Source organism: Phyllobates terribilis, unplaced genomic scaffold (assembly GCF_046119375.1).
Source record: "Phyllobates terribilis strain yellow unplaced genomic scaffold, ASM4611937v1 Scaffold_1__5_contigs__length_1240528914, whole genome shotgun sequence".
Classification (NCBI taxonomy): domain Eukaryota; kingdom Metazoa; phylum Chordata; class Amphibia; order Anura; family Dendrobatidae; genus Phyllobates; species Phyllobates terribilis.
In genome coordinates, this window is record NW_027362761.1 from 1,094,818,930 (window position 1) to 1,094,844,312 (window position 25,383).

The 25,383-nt window shown below is 44.0% G+C and overlaps 1 protein-coding gene across 4 annotated transcripts in view; it reads left to right on the plus strand.

Annotated features, from left to right (window-relative positions):
* The window catches only part of PDS5A (PDS5 cohesin associated factor A), a 134,953-nt gene that overhangs the window by 93,883 nt on the left and 15,687 nt on the right, over window positions 1-25,383 (plus strand). For 3 of the 4 annotated variants that reach the window (XM_073645828.1, XM_073645817.1, XM_073645822.1), the window contains exons 29-32: window positions 6,000-6,062; window positions 7,404-7,549; window positions 10,115-10,220; window positions 17,935-18,284. In XM_073645828.1, the coding sequence (XP_073501929.1) occupies window positions 6,000-6,062; window positions 7,404-7,549; window positions 10,115-10,220; window positions 17,935-18,284 (665 nt within the window). The remainder of the gene's footprint in view (window positions 1-5,999; window positions 6,063-7,403; window positions 7,550-10,114; window positions 10,221-17,934; window positions 18,285-25,383) is intronic. The other variant, XM_073645835.1, reaches the window with a different exon arrangement.

Here is a 25,383-nt window from a genome sequence, read left to right on the forward strand (position 1 = left end):
ATTTTTCAGATACAGCTCTTCAGGGTTAACAGGCAACAATGCGTCCCCTGTTAACCCATTTCACAAGCGACCGAGAAAGCAGTGTGGCAACCCCCACATCACGCACTTTCGGACCCGCTGGGCAGGACCTATCCCCTGTCACCTCAGGGTGAGTCCCGGTGGCCAGTCCTTGCCTATTCCCCTCCCCAGCCCCCTCCTCGGAGCGGCCTGGGAGGGAGACGGTGGTCCCTGCGGTGACCTTCCCCCAGATTCTGGGGTTGACACCATCTCCTGTACTTTCCAGTACGGTCAGTGCGGGAAGGAGGAAGAGCCAAGATCCCCCCCTATCCACGGAGGACCTCCTGTGACCGTTCTCAGAAGAAGAGAAAAAAGAGGGAGGTATCGGGACCCTAAAAATGGACAGAAAGGTACATCTCCTGCTGTTTCACAGCAGATACCAGGCCCCCAGCGCTGCCTGCCATGTCCCCCTCCCCCTTCCCTCTCTCATCAAACATGGCGCTTACTTCAGCAGCGCTTCCCGGGCCACACCCCCTCTCCTCACATCTTCAGCGTCGCTCATTCCCACCTCCTTCTTCCCCATTATGCACGGCAAAACTGCCCGCGCTTTCTCCGTTGGAGGGAGTCTCTGGTGGGCCGTTCCTCTTACCGACGGGTATACGCCCCCTCCGGCAATCGACCAATCAGGGCCGAGGAGCATTGTGACGCTTCCGCCAAGCCCGCAAGCTGTCCCACGGACCTATCAGCGGCCTGGTCCTTTAAGCCCGCCCCCTTTCCTTCCGCCTATCAGAGCCTCGGCGCTCTGCTCCTGCCCCGCCCCTCTACGCCGACGCCATCACTCTGCCTGGCTGCTTCATCATCAACACTGCTCCTGAGTCCGGCGGCACCACTCTGCCTGGCCCACTCCAGCCTCAGCTCCGGAGTTCCGACGGGGGACACGGGACCGTGGTTACTTCAGGATCGGGTAGATCTCCCCTGGCACCGACCCACACCCTTTCCTGCCCACAGGCTCCCTCCTCTGCAGTATCCCTGGTCTGGCACATATGCCCAAACCCAGGGAGCTCTCTGTCCGTCCCTCTCACATAGTCACATACTACGCCTGTGCTCTTTGCGGCACTAAGTGGCCCGCGGGCCTCACAACAGCTTTCTGCTCGACCTGCAGGACTCCCGCCATGCTGGCACCCCAAAATCCCCCCACCACCCAGGGTGAAGGAACTCCCTCTCCTCCGGAGTGGGCTGTTGCTATGTCGCAGTCTGTCTCTGACCTCACCAAGGTATCTCAATCTCTGGTGCAGGTCCTAGAACGCTTGCCTATGTTATCCACGGCCACCAGTGCTCCGAACGTTCCCACAGACGGTTCGCAGGCACTCCTGCCCCCTTCTCACAAGGGCAGACAGAGTATGTTCTCAGAAACGGACTCACTCAAGCTCATCCTCCAGCTCTCCCGACTCCAAGATGCTCCCTGCATCTCACACCTCTTCCCCGGAGGTCGCCCTGGGATCTAACTCTGCATCAGACTCAGAATCTGATTCCGACACGGATCAATATTCCAAGATCCAGGACATGATTGACAGCCTTATATCGGCCGTCAATCAGACTCACGTTAAAGAGGACGAGAGCCCTTCTCAGGACTACACCGTTTCCTTCAAGAGAATTAAGCGCCCGGCACGCACTTTTTCTAACCATACAGAATTTGACGGTGTCTTTCAGAAACAGAGGGAGCATCCAGAAAAGCGCTTCACAGGAAAGAAACAGACATGCTATACCCGTTTAACCATGACCTTGTCAGCAAATGGACGGAGTCCCCATCAGTGGATCCTCCTTTCTCTCTGCCAAAACGGTGCTGTCTCTTCTGGACGGTTCCTCCCTTAAGGACACTACGGATAGACAGGTTGAGGCCTTGGCTAAGTCAGCCTTTGAGGCTGCTGGCGCCTCCCTTTGTCCTTCCTTTGCCTCAACTTGGGTATCAAAAGCAGTCTCTGCATGGGCCAAACAGCTTAGGCAGGGCATCTTAACGGGGGCTTCCCCGGACGATCTGGCTGACCTAGCGGATCAGATCGCCCACGCAGGGAAACATCTGCTCACTGCGTCCCTCGACGCCACTGCCTGCTCAGCCTGTGTCTCTAGCAATCTTATTGCCTTATGTAGAATTCTTTGGCTCAAGGCTTGGAACGCCGACCCGGCTTCCAAAAAATCTCTAACAAATCTTCCTTTTCAAGGCTCCAGGCTGTTTGGGTCGAAGTTAGACCAAATCATTTCTGATGCCACTGGGGGCAAGAGCACCTCCCTTCCCAAGCCCAGACCTAAACGCCCCTTTCCTAGGAGACGTTCCCTTCAGTTCCAGTCCTTTCATCAGTTCGCTCAACCAGACCCCTCCGCTCAACAGGACCGTACCCCAGCACAGCGAGAGAGACTTAAGCCTTCCTTTAGGCCCACTCCCAACTGGCGCGCAAAGGGTCGCTCCTCCAAGTTCTCTGGATCCCTATCACGATCCAACAGATTTTCCTCAGCATGACGGGTCACACCCACCTGGGACTTCTCCCAGGGTGGGCTTCCGTCTGCTTCTGTTCCGAGACTCTTGGGTCTCGGCAATAGAAGACGCCTGGGTCAAGGAGATTGTGACCTCCGGCTACAAATCAAATTCAACGCCAGGCCAGCAACACGATTTCTCTGGTCCCGCCCCCCACAACCATCTCTGCTTCCCGGCTTTCTTCGGGCCATAGCCTCCCTTCTGCGCTCAGGAGTCATAGTTCCCGTCCCCTTTCAGGAAAGGTTTTCCGGTTTTTACTCCAATCTTTTCGTTGTTCCAAAAAAGGACGGCTTACTACGTCCGATCCTGGATCTCAAACAGCTAAACCGACAAGTACGCACCCGGCAGTTCAGAATGGAGTCCCTCAGGCCGGTAATCGCCTCGATTTAAGCCGAGTAATATCTATGTTCAGTGGACTTTCAGGACGCATATCTTCACATCCCAATCTGCGCATCCCATCAGACGTTCCTTCGCGTTTCCTTCCAGAACGCACATTACCAGTTCACTTCCCTCCCCTTCGGCCTCGCCTCCGCCCCGAGGGTTTTCACGAAGGTAATGGTGACGGTCATGGCCTTTCTACGAGCCACGGGGATTGTAATTATCCCCTACCTCGACGACCTGTTAATCAAAGGCCCCACGTTCAGGGACTGTCTCCACAGCCTCCTGATCACCTTGAACACTCTCTCTCGGATAAGCTGGCTGATCAACACAGACAAATCCTCCCTTGTCCCATCTCATCGGGTAACCTTTCTAGGGATGCAGTTCGACATGACCCGTGCCCGGGTCCTTCTTCCGAGGTAAAAGATAAACTCTCTATATCGGGGGATCCACCTTCTCTCCGACCCAAGTCCACACTCCCTTCGCCTAGGCATGAGTGTCCTGGGAAAAATGATGGCAGCTATGGAAGCAGTGCCGTGTGCCCAGTTCCATACCCGGTCTCTTCAACTGGCCCTTCTGTCGGCTTGGGACAAGAACCCGTCATCTCTAGATCGACGCATCAGGTTACCTCTTCAAGTGAGAGGGTCTCTAACCTGGTGGACCCGCCCCTCTTCCTTCAGACCCGGGAGGTCATTCCTACCTCTTCGCTGGCAGGTGGTCACGACCGATGCCAGCCTCATCGGTTGGGGGGCAGTCTTCCTTCACCACACGGTGCAGGGCCGGTGGAGTCCCCACGAAGACTCCCTACCGATCAACATCTTGGAGATGAGGTCAATTTACCTGGCGTTGCATCACTGGCAGGAGATTCTAGCAGGGTTCCCAGTCCACGTACAATCCGACAATGCCACGGCCGTGGCATACTAAACCATCAGGGAGGAACGCGCAGCAAGCCCGTCTTGAAAGAGGTGGCAAGAGTGCTAGTTTGGGCCGAGAAGACAGTTCCGGCAATCTCAGCAGTCCACATTCTGGGGGTCGACAATTGGGCGGCCGACTTCCTCAGTCGGCAGGGCCTTGCCTCAGGTGAATGGTCTCTCCATCCCGAGGTGTTTCATCAGATTTGCTTACGGTGGGGCACGCCGGACGTTTACCTCATAGTGTCTCTGTAAAACCACAAGGTCCCATCCTTTGTAGCTCTGTCCAGCTATCCACTAGCGATCGTTCAAGACGCGCTAGTCATACCATGGTCTCAGTTCCAGGTGCCCTATCTCTTTCCCCCTCTACCGTTGATCCCTCGAGTCGTCAAAAAGATCAAGACAGAAGGAGTACCGGTAATTCTAATAGCCCTGGATTGACCCAGATGTGTCTGGTACGCAGATCTAGTAAACCTGCTTGTCGACTCCCCCTGGAGACTACCAGACCGTCCGGAACTCCTCTCTCAAAGACCTATTCTTCATCAGAGTTCTCGTTCTCTGAATTTAATAGCATAGCCGTTGAGGCCGCAGTGTTGAGAAAGGCGGGTTTTGATGACAACGTCATTCAGACCCTAATTAACGCCAGAAAACCCGCTACCTCGCGCATATACCACAGAACCTGGAGAGCTAGCTCCCATGTCCTTTTCGTTACCGGTTATTTTGGCCTTTCTTCAGTCCGGCCTGGAGGCGGGACTCTCTCTAAGCACTCTCAAAGGTCAAGTTTCGGCCTTGTCCATTCTATTCCAACGTAACTTGGCTGGCCGTCCTCAGGTCAAGACGTTTCTACAAGGGGTGGCTCACCTGGCGCCGCCTTATCGCCCTCCTGGGGACCCATGGGACCTTAATATGGTCCTAAGCGTTCTCCAACAGCCCCCGTTTGAACCCATTCAGGACATCTTAGCCTCTCTTCTCTCCTGGAAGGTGGCTTTTTTGGTGGCTGTTACCTCAATTAGGAGGGTTGCAGAGCTCGCAGCCCTCTCATGTCGGTCACCCTTTCTGGTCTTCCATCAAGACAAGGTAGTGCTCAGGCCGGAGCCTTCCTTTTTGCCGAAAGTAGTCTCCCCTTTCCACATCAAGCAGGACATTACTTTGCCTTCTTTCTGCCCGGCTCCAGTGCATCCACGGGAGAAATCCCTGCGTTATCTGGATCTGGTCAGAGCTCTACGTGTGTACCTTTCTAGAACGGCTTCCCTTCGGCGTTCGAATGCCCGGTTTGTCATCCCTGAGGGGCGTCGCAAGGGTCTTCCTGCTTCCAAGTCAACCATCGCCCATTGGATACGTTCGACCATTTTGGAGGCATATCGCGTCTCAGACAAACCTCCCCCTCCGGGAGTAAGGGCTCACTCCACCCAGGTGGTGGGGGCCTCTTGGGCGGTTCGCCATCAGGCTTCAGCTTCTCAAATCTGTAAGGCCGCAACGTGGTCTTCACTCCACACCTTTTCAAGGTTTTACAAGGTCCACACTTATTCTTCGGCTGATGCCGCAGTCTGACCTAGTCTGTGACTATCTTGTGTTCTCCCACCCAAGGGACTGCTTTAGGACGTCCCATGGTCCTGTGTCCCCCAATGAAGCGATAAAGAAAGAGGGATTTTTGGTACTCACCGTAAAATCTCTTTCTTGGAGCCTTCATTGGGGGACACAGCACCCTCCCTGATTTTGGACATATGTTCAGTTGGCCCTGTTGGGCATCTCATTTACTTTTCACGGTTGTGCCCCGTTGGACATTGCATAGTTAATTATTTTATCTTCCTCCTACTACTTTAGCCACTAACTGGTGAGCTTGGTGCCTGTAGGCGGGTGCGCACTGCGGAGGAGGAGCCTTTTTCTTTTTTTGCCTAGTATCAGCATCCTAGCGACAGCAGCATACACCCATGGTCCTGTGTCCCCCAATGAAGGCTCCAAGAAAGATTTTACGGTGAGTACCAAAAATCCCTCTTTTTTTTTTTTCATCTGCCGAGCACCTGATTTGCAGACACCTGATTCTCTGTGCAGGTGTTAAAGGGTTAATAACGTCATTACATAACAGGGCTGACAACTTGCATTACACACTTTATTTGATGCAATATTCTGTTCATTTTTATCTAACTTCTGGAGACAATAACAAGTAATTCTGTACCTTACAGGATTTTTGCAATGATAAGAGTTACATATCTGAAGAGACACGGATACATCTGTTAACGGGAAAGGTAACATTTTAAAGTGTAATCTTGCCCTTTATGAACTGTAAAATATCATTGACCACATCGGCCTCCGACAGCTACAGTCTGAGCTAGGATTGATCGATGCTGCCAACCCAATAAATGCTGTTAATAATTTCTGCTGCCTGCTAAAGGCAAAGCTTTTCGCTACCATGTTGGTGCTCATGGGAATCCCAGAAAGTAACAACAAACCAAATTTGTTTATTTTTGTATACAAAGTTAAATTTTTTTTTAAGCCACTAAAATATCCAAAAACTACAAAAGTTTGGTAGCGGTATTATCACAGTGACTCAAAATATCAATTTGCCAGGAAACTTTTTCCTGCCAATGGATTGGGGGGAAAGAAGGCAAGGGTGATCAGTATTACACCTGGAATTTTGTTCTACATTTTTATGTACAATTTATGGTAAAATGTTTGGTGTCATCCAAAACAACAACTCATTCCGCAAAATAACAAGCCCTCATACGGAAAAATATAAAATGTTTGAGTCTTAGAAGTGGAAGAAAAATGAAAACGTATGAGAATAACTTATCGTCGTCATTAAGGGGTTAAGGAATTGCATAAATAAGAATAGTTAAGTTCAATAAAATTGCTACTATGGGAGGTTTTGAGGCAGCACGTGCCAACCCCTTGCTCTAGTGGTGGTCGCATGCTAGAGTCCCACAATATAACCGGATAGTCTGAGATCCAACACTTTGCTCTAGTGTTGGTCGTCTGCCAGAGGACCACAATATAACTGGATATTCTGAAATCCAACCCCTTGCTCTAGTGGTGGTCGCCTGCCAAAGGACTACAATATAACCGGATATTCCGAGCTCCAACACCTTGCTCTAGTGTTGGTTGCATGCCAGAGGACCTCATTATAACCGGATATTCTCCCGATGTTCTGAGATCCAACACCTTGCCCTAGTGGTGGTCGCCTATCCGAGGACCACAATATAACCGGATATTCTGACCTCCAACATCTTGCTCTAGTGCTGGTCGCCTGTCAGAAGACCACAGTATAACCGGATATTCTGAGATCCAACACCTTGCTCTAGTGGTGGTCGCCTGTCAGATCAGAAGACCATAATATAACCAGACATTCTGAGATCCAACAACTTGCTCTGGTGCTGGTCGCCTGTCAGATCAGAAGACCATAATATAACCAGATATTCTGAGATCCAACACCTTGCTCTAGTGCTGGTCGCCTGTCAGAAGACCACAATATAATCGGATATTCTAAGATTAAAATAAAATTGTGTAAGCTTGTATATTAGAAATGTACTATTGAATAAATGTTTTTCATGTATTTGATGTTTTTCCCAACTTTTCATTTTCTTTTGTAGCCAAAACCAACAACGGTCCTTGGTGCTCTGAATAAGCCTCTCTCTGCAACCGGCAGGCGGCCTTATCATAGGGTGTCTGGTCCTGATGCTGTAACCAATACAAGTGTCATTTCAGAATCGGACCCTACTATTCTTATACGGCAAAGGTAGAACAAAGACACTTTACTAATAACAAAGTATTAACTAGATTCTTAAAAGCTTACAAGGTTATACGTATGTAAAACATAGATTGTGCCGCTGCATTAGCCATAAAAATCTGTACACGTACAGTACAGACCAAAAGTTTGGACACACCTTCTCATTTAAAGATTTTTCTGTATTTTCATGACTTTGTAAATTGTACATTCACACTGAAGGCATCACAACTATGAATTAACACATGTGGAATTATATACTTAACAAAAAAGTGTGAAACAACTGAAAATATGTCTTATATTCTAGGTTCTTCAAAGTAGCCACTTTTTGCTTTGATGGCTGCTTTGCACACTCTTGGCATTCTCTTGATGAGCTTCAAGAGGTAGTCACCGGAAATGGTTTTCACTTCACAGGTGTGCCCTATCAGGTTTAATAAGTGGGATTCCTTGCCTTATAAATGGGGTTGGGACCATCAGTTGTGTTGTGCAGAAGTCAGATGGATACACAGCTGATAGTCGTACTGAATAGACTGCAGCTAAGTAAAGAAAAATGAGTGGCCATCATTACTTTAAGAAATGAAGGTCAGTCAGTCTGAAAAATTGGGCAAACTTTGAAAGTGTCCCCAAGTGCAGTTGCAAAAACTATCAAGCGCTACAAAGAAACTGGCTCACATGAAGACCACCCCAGGAAAGGAAGACCAAGAGTCACCTCTGCTTCTGAGGATAAGTTTATCCGAGTCACAGCCTCAGAAATCACAGGTTAACAGCAGCTCAGATTAGAGACCAGGTCAATGCCACACAGAGTTCTAGCAGCAGACACATCTCCACAACAACTGTTAAGAGGAGACTTTGTGCAGCAGGCCTTCATGGTAAAATAGCTGCTAGGAAACCACTGCTAAGGACAGGCAACAAGCAGAAGAGACTTGTTTGGGATAAAGAACACAAGAAATGGACATTAGACCAGTGGAAATCTGTGCTTTGGTCTGATGAGTCCTTATTTGAGATCTTTGGTTCCAACCACCGTGTCTTTGTGCGACGCAGAAAAGGTGAACGGATGGACTCTACATGCCTGGTTCCCACCATGAAGCATGGAGGAGGAGGTGTGATGGTGTGGGGGTGCTTTGCTGGTGACACTGTTGGGGATTTATTCAAAATTGAAGGCATACTGAACCAGCATGGCTACCACAGCATCTTGCAGCGGCATGCTATTCCATCCGGTTTGCGTTTAGTTGGACCATCATTTATTTTTCAACAGGACAATGACCCCAAACACACCTCCAGGCTGTGTAAGGGCTATTTGACCAAAAGGGAGAGTGATGGGGTGCTACGCCAGATGACCTGGCCTCCACAGTCACCAGACCTGAACCCAGTCGAGATGGTTTGGGGTGAGCTGGACCGCAGAGTGAGGCAAAAGGGCCAACAAGTGCTAAGCATCTCTGGGAACCCCTTCAAGATTGTTGGAAAACCATTTCCGGTGACTACCTCTTGAAGCTCATCAAGAGAATGCCAAGAGTGTGCAAAGCAGTCATCAAAGTAAAAGGTGGCTACTTTGAAGAACCTAGAATATAAGACATATTTTCAGTTGTTTCACACTTTTTTGTTAAGTATATAATTCCACATGTGTTAATTCATAGTTTTGATGCCTTCAGTGTGAATGTACAATTTTCATAGTCATGAAAATACAGAAAAATCTTTAAATGAGAAGGTGTGTCCAAACTTTTGGTCTGTACTGTACCTTTTGTGTTTAAAAAAACAAAACAAAAAAAAAACCACCCACACTTTTTCCTCAGTTCTTCATTTGTGCCTCTGTGCTCGAAAACTAGCATAACAATTTTTTCAGGGTTGCTAATAAATGTACCTAATAGAATGGTTTGCTTAACAGAATGACTATATGTGAAGAATGGAGGGTATCCTATAGGTAAGAGACCCAATTCATCAATATCAGTATTCTGTCATAAAAACATAGGGGTTAACTTCATGTTTCTGGAATAATTCCTTATTTAGCTATAAATATACACCAGGCTGTGTTAGTGCTGTTCATGGTCCTTGGGCTAATGATGCCGCTACTGTTGTCCATGCTGCAACAGTCTCCTTAGTTTAGACCGGAGTGAAGAAGTCTCTGCTGGACATGGTGTAAAGAGTCTACAGCAGCGGATTGAGAGCTCCAGTAACGAGGGCCTTGGCTACCCTACACCTTACCTGTGCAATGGCCTGCACCTGCCATAGAGTATGCACAATGCACACCTGCTCAAACTCCCAGTGTAGGCAATCTGGTCAGTTGCTGTCCTTCCTCTCCTATCTCTTAGGTGGGCCATACGCTGTGTATTGTGCCCTGACACTGCACGCAGCAGCTATGAAACAGGTTGCTCTTATGTTCAACAAATCATTGTTATGGAATTAAAAATAAAATAACGCATTTTAAACATTGTAATGTTATCGTACTATATACTATTAATATATGTAATAACCACAAAGTGACACATTTCCTTTAGGTTTGTATTTCTGTAATGATGTATTTGCCCACAAAAAAAGAAAACCTTGTATAGAGTTTTATAAACAATTGTTAATTTCTCTTAGGGATCAAAGCTCAGAAGTATCTGAAATTGGCGTAAGTGAAAATGAGGAGCATCCAGTTAGAATGATGTCTTCCACTCCAGTGAAGTGTGACGCTGTGAAGAACAAGGTACAGTGACCTCACTGCTTTTAATGTTATAATTAAAGAAGAGCTGCACCATGTTTATGCTTCCCATTGCACACAGGCAATATAAGATAGGAGCAAAGACCCTGATTCTAGTGCTGGGTCATGTACTGAGCTTCTTGCTGTAGTTTTAATAAAAATCAGTGGTTTATCTGCTGCAGCCCTGCTAGTTCTCTCAACTCTGTCTCACACCATCTGCAACATTGATTGATGGCTGAATTCCTATACTGTGCATAGGCATAAAGCTGTGGCAGCAGGGATGGCCAGGGTTCATGAATATCAAGGCATCAAGGATTACATAGCACAAACTCCTAATTGTTAGGACTGGCAGCAGTTAGAACAGTGTTTCATCAAAACTACAATAGAAGTCCAGAAAGGGTATGTGCACACAGTGTATTTAGATGCCAGCTAAGCCACCAAGTTTTCCTAGGCGAAGCTGCTTCAGGAAAACGTTGACTGTCATTTTCCTGCAGCATCCTCGCTGGCTATTTTGCCTTCTTTTTTGCAGCGGCTCTGACACTTTCGTCTTCCATTCTACACTGCGACGTAAAAAGCGTGTGTGGCTTCCAAGCCCGAAGAAGCAGTCACTTCTTTTAACCGCTTCTGGGTTTCCTAGCCTTGAAACGATTAAAAACATGACATAAGACGTAACATACTGTATATACAGCAATATCGTTTTCACATTGTTGAGCTCTATGTTCGTTTAATGGGGCTCTTTTGTGGTGGAATCCAGGCAGAATATGCCTGAAAAAGACATCGGGTGCATATAGCGACCCAGTACTGGAATCAGGGTGTCTGCCTCTACTTTTTGCTGCTTTCAGTTGGTGATGCATAAACCTGGTGAAAGATCCTTTTTATTCATGGTGCGAAGTAGGTTCTTTTCTTGTTACTACCAGTTGGGGACGCAGAACCGTGGGTATACGCCCTGCCACTATGATCTTCAATTCTAGGTTAAAAAAAAAATGTGCTGCCTCTTCCTGTATATTTTTCTTGGATACTAGGCAGCTGAGTTTTATCCTAGTATCCATAGTAGGCAGATATGACCTGTCTCAGGTCATCTGCATTTTTTTCCCTTTTTTAGCTAGGTGGTGCAGATGTCTTCCACTTTTTTTTCTTAGTGTACTTCCCTGTGGATGCCATATCTCCAAGGGTCATCAGTCCCCCAAGGCTGTTGCTGCAACGTAGTGCCAGTGATGACACAATCGTGAGAGGTCACCCAAATGGTGACTCCATGGGCGTCCAATATCAAATGTGTGAGTATAATTCCCACAGGCATGTCTTTTTGTTTTCTTTTTTTTTTACTAGCCGATCTCCACCTTTCGGCTACATTTTTTTTTAGTTGACCACCTTTTTGTGAGGCTGGCTATCATCTTATAGTGCTTTTTATGTCAATTTCCGGAAGATTTCCTGCTTTTAGGAGATCCCTTGTCAGTCCCCAATTTTTATTTTCCTTCCGAGCCTCCTGCGCTGTTATCTGCACCATATGTGTTAGCATCTCTCTTTGATGAGCCTCAGCCTTCATCCTGTTCCCTGGGTGACCTGATCTCTCTCCTGAACCCCAACCCCCTTTCCTTGTTCGGGAGGGGTTGAAGACCTGGATGCTTAATGCGGGAGGGTCCCCTTTTCCAAGTCTTCCTCCTTACTTCCAGCCATGGGCTCATTTTTCTTGCTGACTTGTATGCTTCTCCAAGACCTCCAGTCTATCGCTACAGCTGCAGATCTTTCCCCAGCATCATTTGGGGAAACAGTTTTGTGGACTGAACCTTTCTGGATCATAGGCCACACCCCATGTTACCTCTACCCCCACCATCATAATGGACACCTATGTCATTTCATCGTGCAGTGACAAACGCTTACCATGCGGTCAGCCAAGTTATCGCTGCTCCCAGTGCCTTAACCACCCTTATCGCACACTACTTCTCTGACGTCTGATCCCTGTCAAGAGCAGAGTCTTCCCCAAGTGGGTCAGATCTTTGAACCAGGCCATAAGTAGCCTGGCCATCCTCTCCCAATCTATGGTTAATTCCCTGGAGTGTTTATCACCCCCGCTAGTTTCCCCTATCGTAGAGCTTGAGGATCTTCCCCCTCTTCACACATGCTCTCACAAGAGGCATAAGATTTCTTCACACAGATCCTCCTCAATCTTCCCGGATCACTCAGAGCCACAGAGCAGGATACCATTTCTTTCCTTGCCCAGCCTGAATCTCCAGGGGACATCTGAGTCCGAGTAGGATTCTAAGTTGTCTTCGGCTATGCAGGACCTTATTAGGGCACCCTCCAGGTGAAGGACAAGTCTGCCTCCTTTTTCCTTCTGTCAATATCACCAGAAGCAGGTCACCTTTACAAACCGTGAATAATTTGACTGTCTGCTTGCCATGGAATGAACACTTTAACACTCTCAGATAGGCACATGCCTTTCTTAAAGGGGTTGTCCACTCAGTCTTTACTCATTTCGGTCTTCAGTTGATCTGGCTTCATGTTCAATTCGACAGGAGGCGGGGATAGTGACGCCAGCGCTGATTGGGCACCGACGTCATGTGTCACAACCACTGCACGGGAGCCCCGGGACCGCAAGCGCTGACACCGCTGAAATGGCGCAGGCAATGGAGGCGAGTATAGGCTTTTTTATTTTACCGAGCCCAAACATTTAGTTCAAGAAGGGGTTGTCCAAGTAGTGGACAACTTCTTTAAGGAATGCCCTTCTGTCTACAGCTACTACCTTGCCTGTTTCTCATGCAGCAACCCTCAGTGATTCGCTGGATGAGAAGATTGACTCGCTCTGAAAAGCAGCCTTTTCGGCAGCAGGTTCCCCTTGCGTCCTTCCTTTGCGGCGTCTTCAATCATTAAAGGCTGTATGCCCTGGACTAAGCATCTTAACCAGGATTTCTCTTCTGGGGATCCTAAAGAGAATGTTCTTGACCTCACTTCTTTTTTGCTGCTTTCAAAATTCCTGTTGTGAGGCTTCGCTTGTGTCAGGACAACTTGCAGTCTGCTTTGCTGCCAATTCTGTGGCTGTTTGGCAAGCCACTTAGTTCAGATCTTTATCCAGAGAAGATTGGCTCTTTGGAAAGTGCTTAGATAAGATCATCAAGGACTATACTAGGTGCATGAGTGCTCTGCTTCCCCAGAAATGTAGACAAACCCATCCATCCAGGCAGTACCAAAACTTAAATTCCTTCCGAGACTCTTCTTCTCGCAGAGGTGACCAGAAGACCCTCCCAACTCCAAGCAGACCTCTTTCAAGACTAAACCTTTCTGGTACACCTGTCCTAAGGCTGCAAAGCTCTTCGTCTCCAGGTCCGCCACTGCATAAAGGTTTTCAGCCACTTGAATCCCTTTCTTGAGTGGAAAGACGTAGTCTTTCCTTCAGAGAGATTTGAATGGCTCTCATAGATGACGCCTGTGTCAGAGAGGAGGTGGTATCATTGGGTTTCAAGATTGAATTTTCCTCCTGACTCCCTTAAAGGTTCTATGCTTCTTCCCCTCCAAAGGTTTGATCTCACGCGTTTGCTTTCTTTCGAGCCATCCATGACCTTCTGCTTCAAGCGTCATTGTTCCTGTTTCAGACAAGGAACACTTCCGAGGATACTACTCCAACCTGTTAACCTTCCTCTTGTGTTAGGGTTGTGACCGACCCGTTTTAGGTTTTAATTGCATACAAATTCTACATACATTTGTTTATTGCATCAAGACTTTTGACTTTTTCTGGAATTTATTTTTAAACAAAATACAATAAATAAAACTATTTTACTAAATTGTAAAAATGCTCTTATTAAAATTATAACATTTGTGATGTTGGGGTCAATTTCGACCCAGGTTTAATATAAGAGTAAAAAAACAATAAGTCCCAAAACTGAACTCATAAACACAATATAAACCAACAGCCCACAGCCAGCTCTACCTCCAACAACTTGCGTTAGGGACATGTCCAGGCATGTATGGCCAAATCAGCTTAGAGTTGGTACTTTGCAGAGTATACATCTCCAGTTTACACATGCAACAATGAGGAGAAGATTTGATGTAAGCCAAATTCTGGATTATATCTTAGATGATAATGAATCAGAGGACACACAGCAGCAAACTGATACAGATGAACAGGTTTCTGAGGAGGAAGATGATGTGGAGTATCAACCGGAAGACACAGACAGTTCTGCTCAGTCTGATGAGGAGGTCACCGGTGCTGAAGCTGCTCCCGCTGAAAGATTCAAATCCAAAAGTGGCAAGATCAGTTGGAGCTCAGTACCTCCAGATGTACATGGCAGGGCAGATGCTGCAAATGTCATAAAAATGACCCCTGGGATCACAAGGTTTGCTGTGACAAGAGTAAGTGACATCAAGTCATGTTTTGATCTGTTTATGCCATTGTCAATAAAAAAAAGTCATTATTGCTATGACAAACCTTGAAGGAAAAAAAGTCCACGGCAACATGTGGAATGACCTTCATGATGATGTCCTGGATGCCTACATTGGTGTTCTTCTCTTGCTGGAGTGTACAAATCCTGCAATGAGGCCACTGATAGTCTCTGGGACGCATCGACAGGCAGGAATATTTTCTGGGCAACAATGTCACTTCAAAATTTTCAAATGATATCAAGAGTCCTCAGATTTGACAACAGAGACACCAGAACAAAATCTGACAAACTTGCTCCCATCAGGGATGTTTGGGAGAAATGGGTGCAGCTCCTTCCACTGATGTTCAACCCAGGGCCAGAGGTGACAGTAGACGAACGTTTTTCTCCCTTTCCGCGGAAAATGCCCCTTCCGGCAATACATGCCAAGTAAGCCAGGCAAATACGGCATAAAAATTTGGGCAGCCTGTGATGCAAAAACTAGCTATGCATGGAATCTACAGATTTACACAGGCAAGTCTGCAAGCGGCATCCCTGAAAAAAACCAAGGAAAACGAGTAGTCCTCGATATGACTACTGGACTGCAGGGTCACAACATTACTTGTGACAATTTTTTTACCAGCTATGACCTTGGACAAGAACTTCAGGAGGAAAATCACCATGGTGGGCACAGTGAAAAAAAACAAACCTGAGCTGCCCGCTGAATTGTTGCAGATGAAGGACAGGGCTCCACTTTCCTCAAAGTTTGTTTTTACAGACACCACCACTGCTGTTTCATACTGCCCCAAAAAACGACGGAATGTGGTACTGATGTCCACACTTCACAATGATGCAGCTGTGTCATCAGGAAGTGACAAAAAGCCCAGAATCATCCTGGACTATAACAAAAACAAAGGAGGAGTGGACAACCTGGACAAGCTGACTGCCACCTACACTTGCCAGCGAATGACTAGGAGATGGCCAATGGTTGTATTTTACAACATCCTTGATGTGTCAGCATGCAATTCATTTGTGTTGTGGACCCACATTCACCAAGGATGGAATTCAAAGAAAAAACACAAGCAGAGGATGTTTCTTGAGGAACTAGGAAGATCCCTTGTCGAGGCGCACATTGACCAAAGGGAACGAGTGCCCCGAGACCCAGCCACTACAGCCTTGGTTCGACAAATCCAGAGCTCAACAAGTGCTTCGTCCACACCCACAGCAACACAAAGAGCATCATCACCAGCATCCTCCTCAACCAGGCCTGCCTCAACAACAGCCACAACCCCAGTGAGACCACCTGATTCTAAAAGAAAGAGGTGTCAGGTCTGCCCTAGCAATAAGGACAGAGAGACAAACACATCGTGCTTCAGCTGCAAAAAATACCTCTGCAAAGAACACACATAGTGTCACTTTTTGCCAAACATGCATCTAAAAACTAGTACTTGATTGCTGTTGATTTGATTGATTGTTGTTTGTTTGTTTGACCTATAAAAGCTACTTTTTATTATTATTGCTATTAATGTTAATATAATTTTCATCTTTTATTTGTATTAAAGTTCTATAAAAAAAAAATCAGTTTTTTGCCTTTTTCATAAAGTAGTAAGATATGGGTCAAAATTGACCCGTAACACCATAGATGTTACTAGAGTTAATAATATAAAATATATATATATGTATACTTTTTTTTTACATTTAAGAAATATGTTCTAAAACCCTTCAGTAATAGTCAGGTAATATAACAAACTTTTTTAAGTTTATATTATTCTCTTGAGGTTCATTTGACAATATTTTTATATTGAAAATGAAGGGTATGCTCTCAAATGAAAGGCCCAGGGGGCCACAACAAAAATATTAAAATCAATTCTTCCATGGATGAGAAACCCTAACAAGGTAACTAAGAGGTAAGAAACAAATTGGATCATAAATAACTGTTTTTAGGGTATCCTAGGGGTGATTTAAGACACGGGTCAAAACCGACCCGTTAACATAAGAAAGAGTAACAGAAAGCTAACACAAGAGGAAGGTTAAGTTGTCAAGGAGGACGGCTTGGTTAGGCCAAAGATTCTGCATGGGATCCCTACGGTCCATTGTCATGTCACTGGAGCTAGAAGAATTTCTCTCTTTAGTAAAAATGCGTATCTTCACATGCCCTTCGCTCAGTCCCACTAGCAACTTATTTGCTTTACTGTAGTTTTTTTTTCATTTCCAGTTTGTCACACTCCCCTTTTGACTAGAGAAAGCTTCCAGGGTCTTCAACAACGTGCCCTAATTCCTGATGAGGCTCCTCTGTGTCAGAAGGATAGCAGTCATTCCTTATGTCTACAATCTTTTGGTGAAATCCCCATGTATAGAAAAAAAATCTGTCCCGTCTCCAAATCACTTTGCAGCTCTTTGATTGGATCATCATCCGAAAGAAGTCATGTCTGGTGCGATCCCATCACTTGGAATTTCTGAGCATGACTTTCAGCATCCAGGTATCTAGTGGAACCTTAAGACATCAACCTTGTTCTGTCTTTGTTCCAGAAGTCTTCTCTTGAGCCTCTTTGCAGCACATCTTCAAGGTTCTTTTTGGTGAAGGTGTCATTTCTGGTGGCTATAATCTCTTTTCCTTCAGAACTCACTGCTCTGTTCTCCATCAGGACAAGGTGGTTTTAGGTCCCTTACCTTCATTTCTTCTAAAGATTGTTTTGACTTTTCACATCAAAGAGGACATTGTTCATTCTCTCCACCGTCTGTATCTGGTCAGGGCAATTAGGGCCTCCCTATGTTTCAGGTTTGGAAGCCTTCCAGCTTTACAATTTTCTTGTCATGATCCATGATGGACCGCACATGTTCCTGTCAGTCTCCAAGATGACCTTTTTGAAATAAATCAGGTTGGCTATCGTGGAAGCCTACAAGGGCAAACCTCCACCCTTTTAGATTACAGCTCATTTTACAAGGATGGTCAGGGCCTCCTGAGCAATCAGGCATCAGGCCTTTGTTTTCAGATCTACAAAGCTGCAACCTGGGCAGATGCCGTCATCTATGGCCGCTGCTGGTTTGGGACACATGTTGGTTCCTGGTTGCTTTTTTTTTTGTCTGTCACAGAATTATTACTTTTTTCTGCGTTGCAGTCCTACGGCTTTTGGCACTAAACGGAGGTGCCTAGCATTCAAGGAGAGCGTATAGCCCCCACCAGGCGAAGCCAAAACCTTTTTTTTTTTTTTTCCACCTAGTGTCATGTCTCATAGAGCCAAGGGTGTATACCCACGGTCAAAGTGTCTTCCCTTAATGTATGCAATGAGAAAGGGATTTTGCAGTAACTACAAGAATGTAAATGAAGTTATTCCTAGTTCTTTGTTTTACACATGCATTTTGTCTTTCAGGAGGTCATTTCAGATCAGATAGCTTCTCCAAATCTCGTACCAGAAAAAGGAAAAAAGAGGCCAGCAGCTTCTACGGGGACAGAAAATATTAGGAAAGAGACTGAGGAGATAAAGACAGATGCTGTGGTGCCAACACCACCACCCAAAAGAAGAGGACGGCCGCCAAAGTCAGAGTCTCAGGGCAGTGCAGCAAAACGTGATGACTCCAGCAAGCCGTCTGGACGAGGACGTAAGAGGGCAGCGGCCAGTCAAGAAGGTGCTGCGGGGATGGAGGCAGGCAATGCAAAGGTACCAAAACAGCAAGATGTAACAGCCAAAAAAACAGCACAAAGACAAATGGATTTACAAAGGTAAATGAGTCAGTTTACAGAGAAAATTCATAGAATAGAGTTTTCAGGAATTAGAGTACAGGCTCTACCTCAGAGATCAAGGAGTGACAGGGCTTGTAGATAATCAACATCCTAGATAGATGTCAGCCCAACATGTCTATTCAGGGGAACATTGGTTCCTAATGACCCCACCTCTGCTCGCCAAGTGTTTGTGTGTTCGCAGCAGGCTAAGGGTAGTAAGCTAGTACCAAACAACTTTGGTGGCTTACCACACGTGAGAATAACAGAGAAGGCAAGGTGAAATCCAAAAAACTTGACTTTTTCCCCCCAGCATTTACCATTGGGGGAATAGTATTACAAGGTTTTTATTTGTTATTTAATTGACTGTAAAATGGATACAACTAAAGTGGCTGAATGAGAACTTGGAGCCTCACCTTAATTGTCCATGGCCTGGTTCTGCTATTCTAGATGCATACAACACACAAACTATTGTGGAAGTATTTTATTTCTAGAGCAAAGTGATCATGTTTTTCTCATGCTGCTATTGCTCTCCTCACATTTACTAGTATTATGAGTGTGAGGAATTGGATAATGCAGAGTCTGCAATATGGACTGGTACAAGTGGTGCTCTGTAAGCAAACGAGCACTCTGTACAATGGAAGTCACTTCTAGTATTGAAGTATATTACAAAATATCGGCCTCTGCAAAAATAAATTTAGGTAAGCTGAAGGGGAAATCCTAAATGATCTTTTGATATACAGGATATTACATAAATGTGAGACGATTCTTTATGGATACTATCTGTTCCCAGAGAGCTCAGATACTTTGCTGATTTGATAAGGTTTCTTTGCAGTAATAGCAGTAAGGCCGTGGGGACATTTGGAATTTGGAAATCGGCAGCATGCTTTTTTTTTTTTTGTTCCATGCCAAAAGTGTCCACAGCATGTGAAGATTTACCTGTCTGCTACGGTCATCCGCTCTAGGTTTTCCCTAAGCAAATCCCCAAGTAAAATCTGTAGCAATACCACCATGTCTTCACCCTCCTTGTGCTTTCAGTACACGATATTGGAGATGTATATCTACGCACTTAAGGAGGGGATCTTTTAATGTTGAATGCTCACAAGTCAATGTATAAGTCAGCGACATTTATTACCATTTATATAACAGATCCATCATAGCTGTAAAATCAGAAGTAATCGCCTTGTGCACTTAGCCCTTCTAGAAAATGTTTTCTGGGATCATTTAGTCTACTCTTCTCTTGGGGGGTGGAATGGGTGGGGGGGGCAGCATCTAAATGGGCATTAAAGGGAGGCTATCAGAAAATGACATACTGATTAAATTGTGTGTATATATATATATTTATATATTATATATGTATGTACACACATATATATGTATGTACACACATATATGTGTGTATATATATATATGTACACATATATATGTACATATATATGTGTACACACGTGTATAATAAAATATATATATATATATATATATATATATATATATATATATATATATATATATATATATATATATATATATATATATATAATCATAAATAAACATAAACATCTTGCCAAATAGTTTTCAAAAATACATAATCTGACTTAAACAATAGGTCATTTTCTGAAGATGGCTCCCCTTTAACTCATCAAAACTGCAACCCTGGGTGGATAACAGTGGCTTGCTATGGGGAAGGTGATAGCAGCAGGGCCATTGTTTTAATGATTCAGGAGTATTATAGATTTATTATCTGAGAGTTATTGTATTTTTACATTTTTATTTTTTTTTTTTTATTAACTTGGAAAATCCCTCTTAATGCTTATTTGCCAAAGCATTTTTCTGTGGCTTAGGTTGAATTACTTTAGAATGATTTATTCTGTTTCTTTATACCGTGAATATATGAACTCTTCACACTGTTAAAATTGACGGGTTTTTATCTTGTAAAAATGTCACCCATAATCTGCACAGATCTATTGACAAACCAACTGAAATCATTTTGAGGGGCAAAATAAAACTAGATAAACTAATGTGGTTGCATAAGTGTGAACACCCTCTTATAATTGGGGATGTGATTGTGTTCAGAATTAGCCAATCACATTTACACTCATGGTAAATAGTAGTCAGTGCACAGCTGCCATCATTTTACAGTGATTCTGATTACCCCATGCAAAGTTTAGCTGTTCCAGTCAGCTTTTCTTGACATTTTCTTAGTTGCATTTTACAGAAAAAGCCATGTTCCATAAACAGCTTACAACACAGCAAAGGGATCTCATTGTTGAAAGTTATCAGTCAGGAGAAGGGTATAAAAAAAAAAGGTCCAAGGCATTAGGAGATGGTCATCAGGAAGTGGCTTATATTTGGCACATCAGTGACATTACCTAGAATTGGGTTTACTTCAAAAATTGATGAAAATGCAAGAATATAATTGTTCTTGGAGGCTGCAAAGAGGCCTTAGAGAAGCATTAAAGATGCTGAATTTCTGGCAAGTACTGGTTGTATACTGCATATGGCAACAATCCCCCGTAGTCTTCATATGTCTGGCCCGTGGAGTAGGGTGTCAAGATGGAAGCCTTTTCTTAGAAAGACTAGCATCCATCCCCGGCTATGTTTCGCGAAATGTGGGAAAACATGTTATGGTCGGGAACTGGGGCTTTAGTCAAGGTGGTGGGAATTATGAACCATTCGAAATATCAGGCAATTTTTCATCAAAACCTTCAGGAGCTGATAAAAAGATGAAGAGCGATGTGTCCTTTCAGGTGACAACAACCTTAGCTTACCTCCAAATCAGCAAAAGAATGGCTTCTCCAGAAGATGGGCAAGGTTGTGGGAAGGCCCAGACCGGAGTCCAGTTGAAAATCTGTATTCACGTGAGATGTTCTCACAATCTGACAGATTTAGAGCAACTGCAAGAAGAGTGAGCGAAGATTGCTAATTCCAGAAGTGCCGTACTGATAGACTTTTACCTAAATATACCGAATGCTCTCATAAATTCAGAGTACTTCAACAAAGTATTAATTTAAGGGTGTGCATAATTATGCAACCACATTATTTTAGTTCTTTATCTTTTTCCATTCAAAAAGATTTCAGTTTGTTTTTCAATTGAATTGATTATGGGGGGACATTAAAGGTGGACAAAGTTATGAAATTATTCTTCTTAGTATATTTTTTACATGACAGAAACTTGGCATGTTAACAGAGGTTTTAACTACAAAGTTTCACAAATGGAATCCTATATGACACACTATATGAAACTCAAACATAACACTTGTTTTCCACTGGAAATTAATCCCAGAAAAACTGTGTATTTAGAACCATAAAATAAACTTTATTCAATCAAAAAGAATTGTTTAAAAATATAAAATTCAGTGCTTCACAAAAAAGAGGCGGGCCAATATCACCAAAACAGTTACAAAGTAATGTTACAGGGAAATTTCAAAACCAAAGTAGAGTGTTTTTTTTAAAAGCTTTGTTGCTGAATGAAATCAAAGAGTATATATATCTCTACATAGCAACATATTAGCAAGGTGTGTGTATATGTATGTATGTGTATATATGATCATTAATTGCTGATGCTCTATATGTTTATAAACTGTATACATATATATAGCATCAGTAATTACTCTTGCAAAATATTCATGAGGTATATACATATATAAATATTGCACTCAACCTATTGAGTCGGGTATCTTCATGTCAATCCTATACTCGTGCATGTGAGATGTGAAAATACAATCACATAATGGATGATTTTTACCTGAGTAAAGTGCTTTGTGCGTGTGCCCGCCCGCTGCCCCGACGCGCGTTTCGTCTTGCCTTCTTCAGGGAGCTGTGGCTTATGCGTCTTATGTGTGGTATATATAGCGGGGGTATGCTCCGCAAAGTGTTTGCAGGTGTATATTACATTGCTTCCGGTCATTCAATGGTTCATGCGCAAGGTGACGACTTCCTTCATAATGATGATTCACACATTTGCACATATACATTTTATCTCATACAATATTACTCACACTTTGCCACGCACTCTTCACACATACACTTATTCGCATATTTGCACATTTTTATACTTTTTATACATTTTATCCCATATAATATTATGTAGTATTAATTCACACACTTATTGTTACCTGCAGGCTCTTTTCACATCACCCACTTACTCATCTGCACATATTAGCATATTTGCACATTGTTCATTTATTCATGGAAATTGCAATATTCTACACCACCACATTTGTAATTGACATCGTGTCATTAGCATTTCATTCATTATTATTGTGTTTCAAATACCTAACTCATCTGTCTCGGTATTATTTCATGTTTTGTGGTGTTTTTCACATTCCTTTTTTTATCATGTATTATGTAATATTCTGATTTTACACATTGATTCATATTTTTAGGGTTTTATTCTAATTTTGAAATTAACTATGACTTGATCTTTCTGTAATATTTGTAGATACATTGTTTGCAGTTTCAGTACAGTCAGTCCAATGGTACCATCATTATTAGTCTCTTTTTCCTAGTATACTATCCATCCTCATATATATTCATCAGTTGTAATCATAAGTGCGGACGTCCGGTTTTATTTATCCATTTTCAGTGCGTCTGGATCGGTGCTCATGCGCGAGTGTGGCCGCTTCCTGGATTCTTCCCAACGCTGCCACTGTGGCCTCACGCGTACGCTAGTTGCTTAGCTACCTGTCGCTTGCGGTTCACAGGCCGCGGACGGAAGTTCCTTGCTTGAAGGAAGTCGTCACCTTGCGCATGCGCCATTGGAGGTCCGGAAGCAATGTAATATACACCTGCAAACACTTGGCGGAGTATATCACCGCTATGTATACCACACATGAGACACATAAGCCACAGTGCCCTGAAGAAGGCAAGACTAAACGCGCGTAGGGGCAGTGGGCGGGCACACGCACAAAGCACTTTACTCAGGTATAAATCATCCATTATGTGATTGTATTTTCACATCTCATATGCACTAGTATAGGATTGACATGAAGGTACCTGACTCAATAGATATAATATGGGAAGAGTGCAATATTTATATATGTTTAACCTCATGAATATTTTGCAAAAGTAAATACTGATGTTATATATATACCTTACTAATATGTTGCAATGTAGAAATATAGAGTTATTTATATTATATACTCTTTGATTTTACTCAGCAACAAAGCTTGGTTAAAAAAAATCACTGTACCTTGGTTTTGAAATTACCCTGTAACATTATTTTGTAACTGTTTTGGTGATATTGGCCCACCCTCTTTTTTTGTGAAGCACTGAATTTTATATTTTTAAATAATTATTTTTGATTTAATAAAGTTTATTTTATGGTTCTAAATACACTTTTTCTGGGATTAATTTCCCGTAAAAAAAAGTTATGTTAACAGAGGTCTGTAGACTTTATATCCACTGTATACTGTGTATTAAATGGCAGCTCATGAATTTTGGGGATTGCTCCCCTATCTGGTTGTATTAAATCACTTATCAGCTTCTTCTACTTGCTGCTAGCAGACACATTTTTTAGAAAGTTCATTGATGCTCCAACTTTTAGAAAGATCCAGAGACCCCTTTACTTACCTCTAAGTGAATATATTGTATTATAGCATTGATTATGACCGAACGGAGACTTGATATCTGGTATGATGTTTCATAGTTTTAGGATTGAAGAGCCGCAAGTCCATTGACTTCAACCTATACTCTTAACATGTTGATCCAGAGAAAGGAAAAAAAATCCCATTATACAGATGCTAGTAGCGGAACAATTTCTTTCTGCACGTACAGCAATCAGACTAGTTCCCTGGATCAACATCCTATCTTAGAATCTAGCGCCGATAACCTGTAATATTATATTTTTCACGAAAGGAATCCAGGCTCTTTGTACTTTTTAGTGGATCGACCATTGTAGCATATGGTGGCAGAGTTCCATAATCTCACTTCTCTTACCGTTAAGAATCATAGTCTGTGATTATGATTAAACCTTTCCTCTAGACAAGGGCTGTCAAACACACAGAGAGAGCAAAAATGAAAAACTTAGACAAAGTCGCGGGCCAACCAGTATACTGTATAATGGGCCCAACCTAGGTCTCCATACAGAATAATGGGCCACACATAGTCCTTCATACAGTATAATGGGCCCAACCTAGTCCTCCATTCAGAATAATGGACCCCACATAGTCCTCCATACAGTATAATGGGCCCCACATAGTCCTCCATACAGAATAATGGCCCCACATAGTCCTCCATACAGAATAATGGCCCCACATAGTCCTCCATACAGAATAATGGGCCCCACATAGTCCTCCATACAAAATAACGGGCCCCACATAGTCCTCCATACAGTATAATGGCCCCACATAGTCCTCCATACAGAATAATGGGCCCCACATAGTCCTCCATACAGTATAATGCGCCCCACATAGCCCTCCATACAGAATAATAGCCTCACATAGTCCTCCATACAGAATAATGGGCCCCACATAGTCCTCCATACAGAATAATGGGCCCCACATAGTCCTCCATACAGAATAATGGGCCCCACATAGTCCTCCATACAGAATAATGGCCCCACATAGTCATCCATACAGAATAATGGCCTCCACATAATCCTCCATACAGAATAATGGTCCCACATAGTCCTTCATACAGTATAATGGTCCGCACATATTCCTTCATACAGTATAATGGTCCGTACATAGTCCTCCATACAGAATAATGGGCCCCACATAGTCCTCCATACAGAATAATGGGCCCCACATAATCCCCCATACAGAATAATGGGCCCCACATAGTCCTCCATACAGAATAATGGCCCCACATAGTCATCCATACAGAATAATGGCCTCCACTTAATCCTCCATGCAGAATAATAGTCCCACATAGTCCTTCATACAGTATAATGGTCCGTACATAGTCCTCCATACAGAATAATGGGCCCCACATAGTCCTCCATACAGAATAATGGGCCCCACATAGTCCTCCATACAGAATAATGGGCCCCACATAGTCCTCCATACAGAGTAATGGGCTGCACATAGTCCTCCATACAGAATGGGCCCCACATAGTCCTCCATACAGAATAATGGGCTCCACATAGTCCTCCATGCAGTAT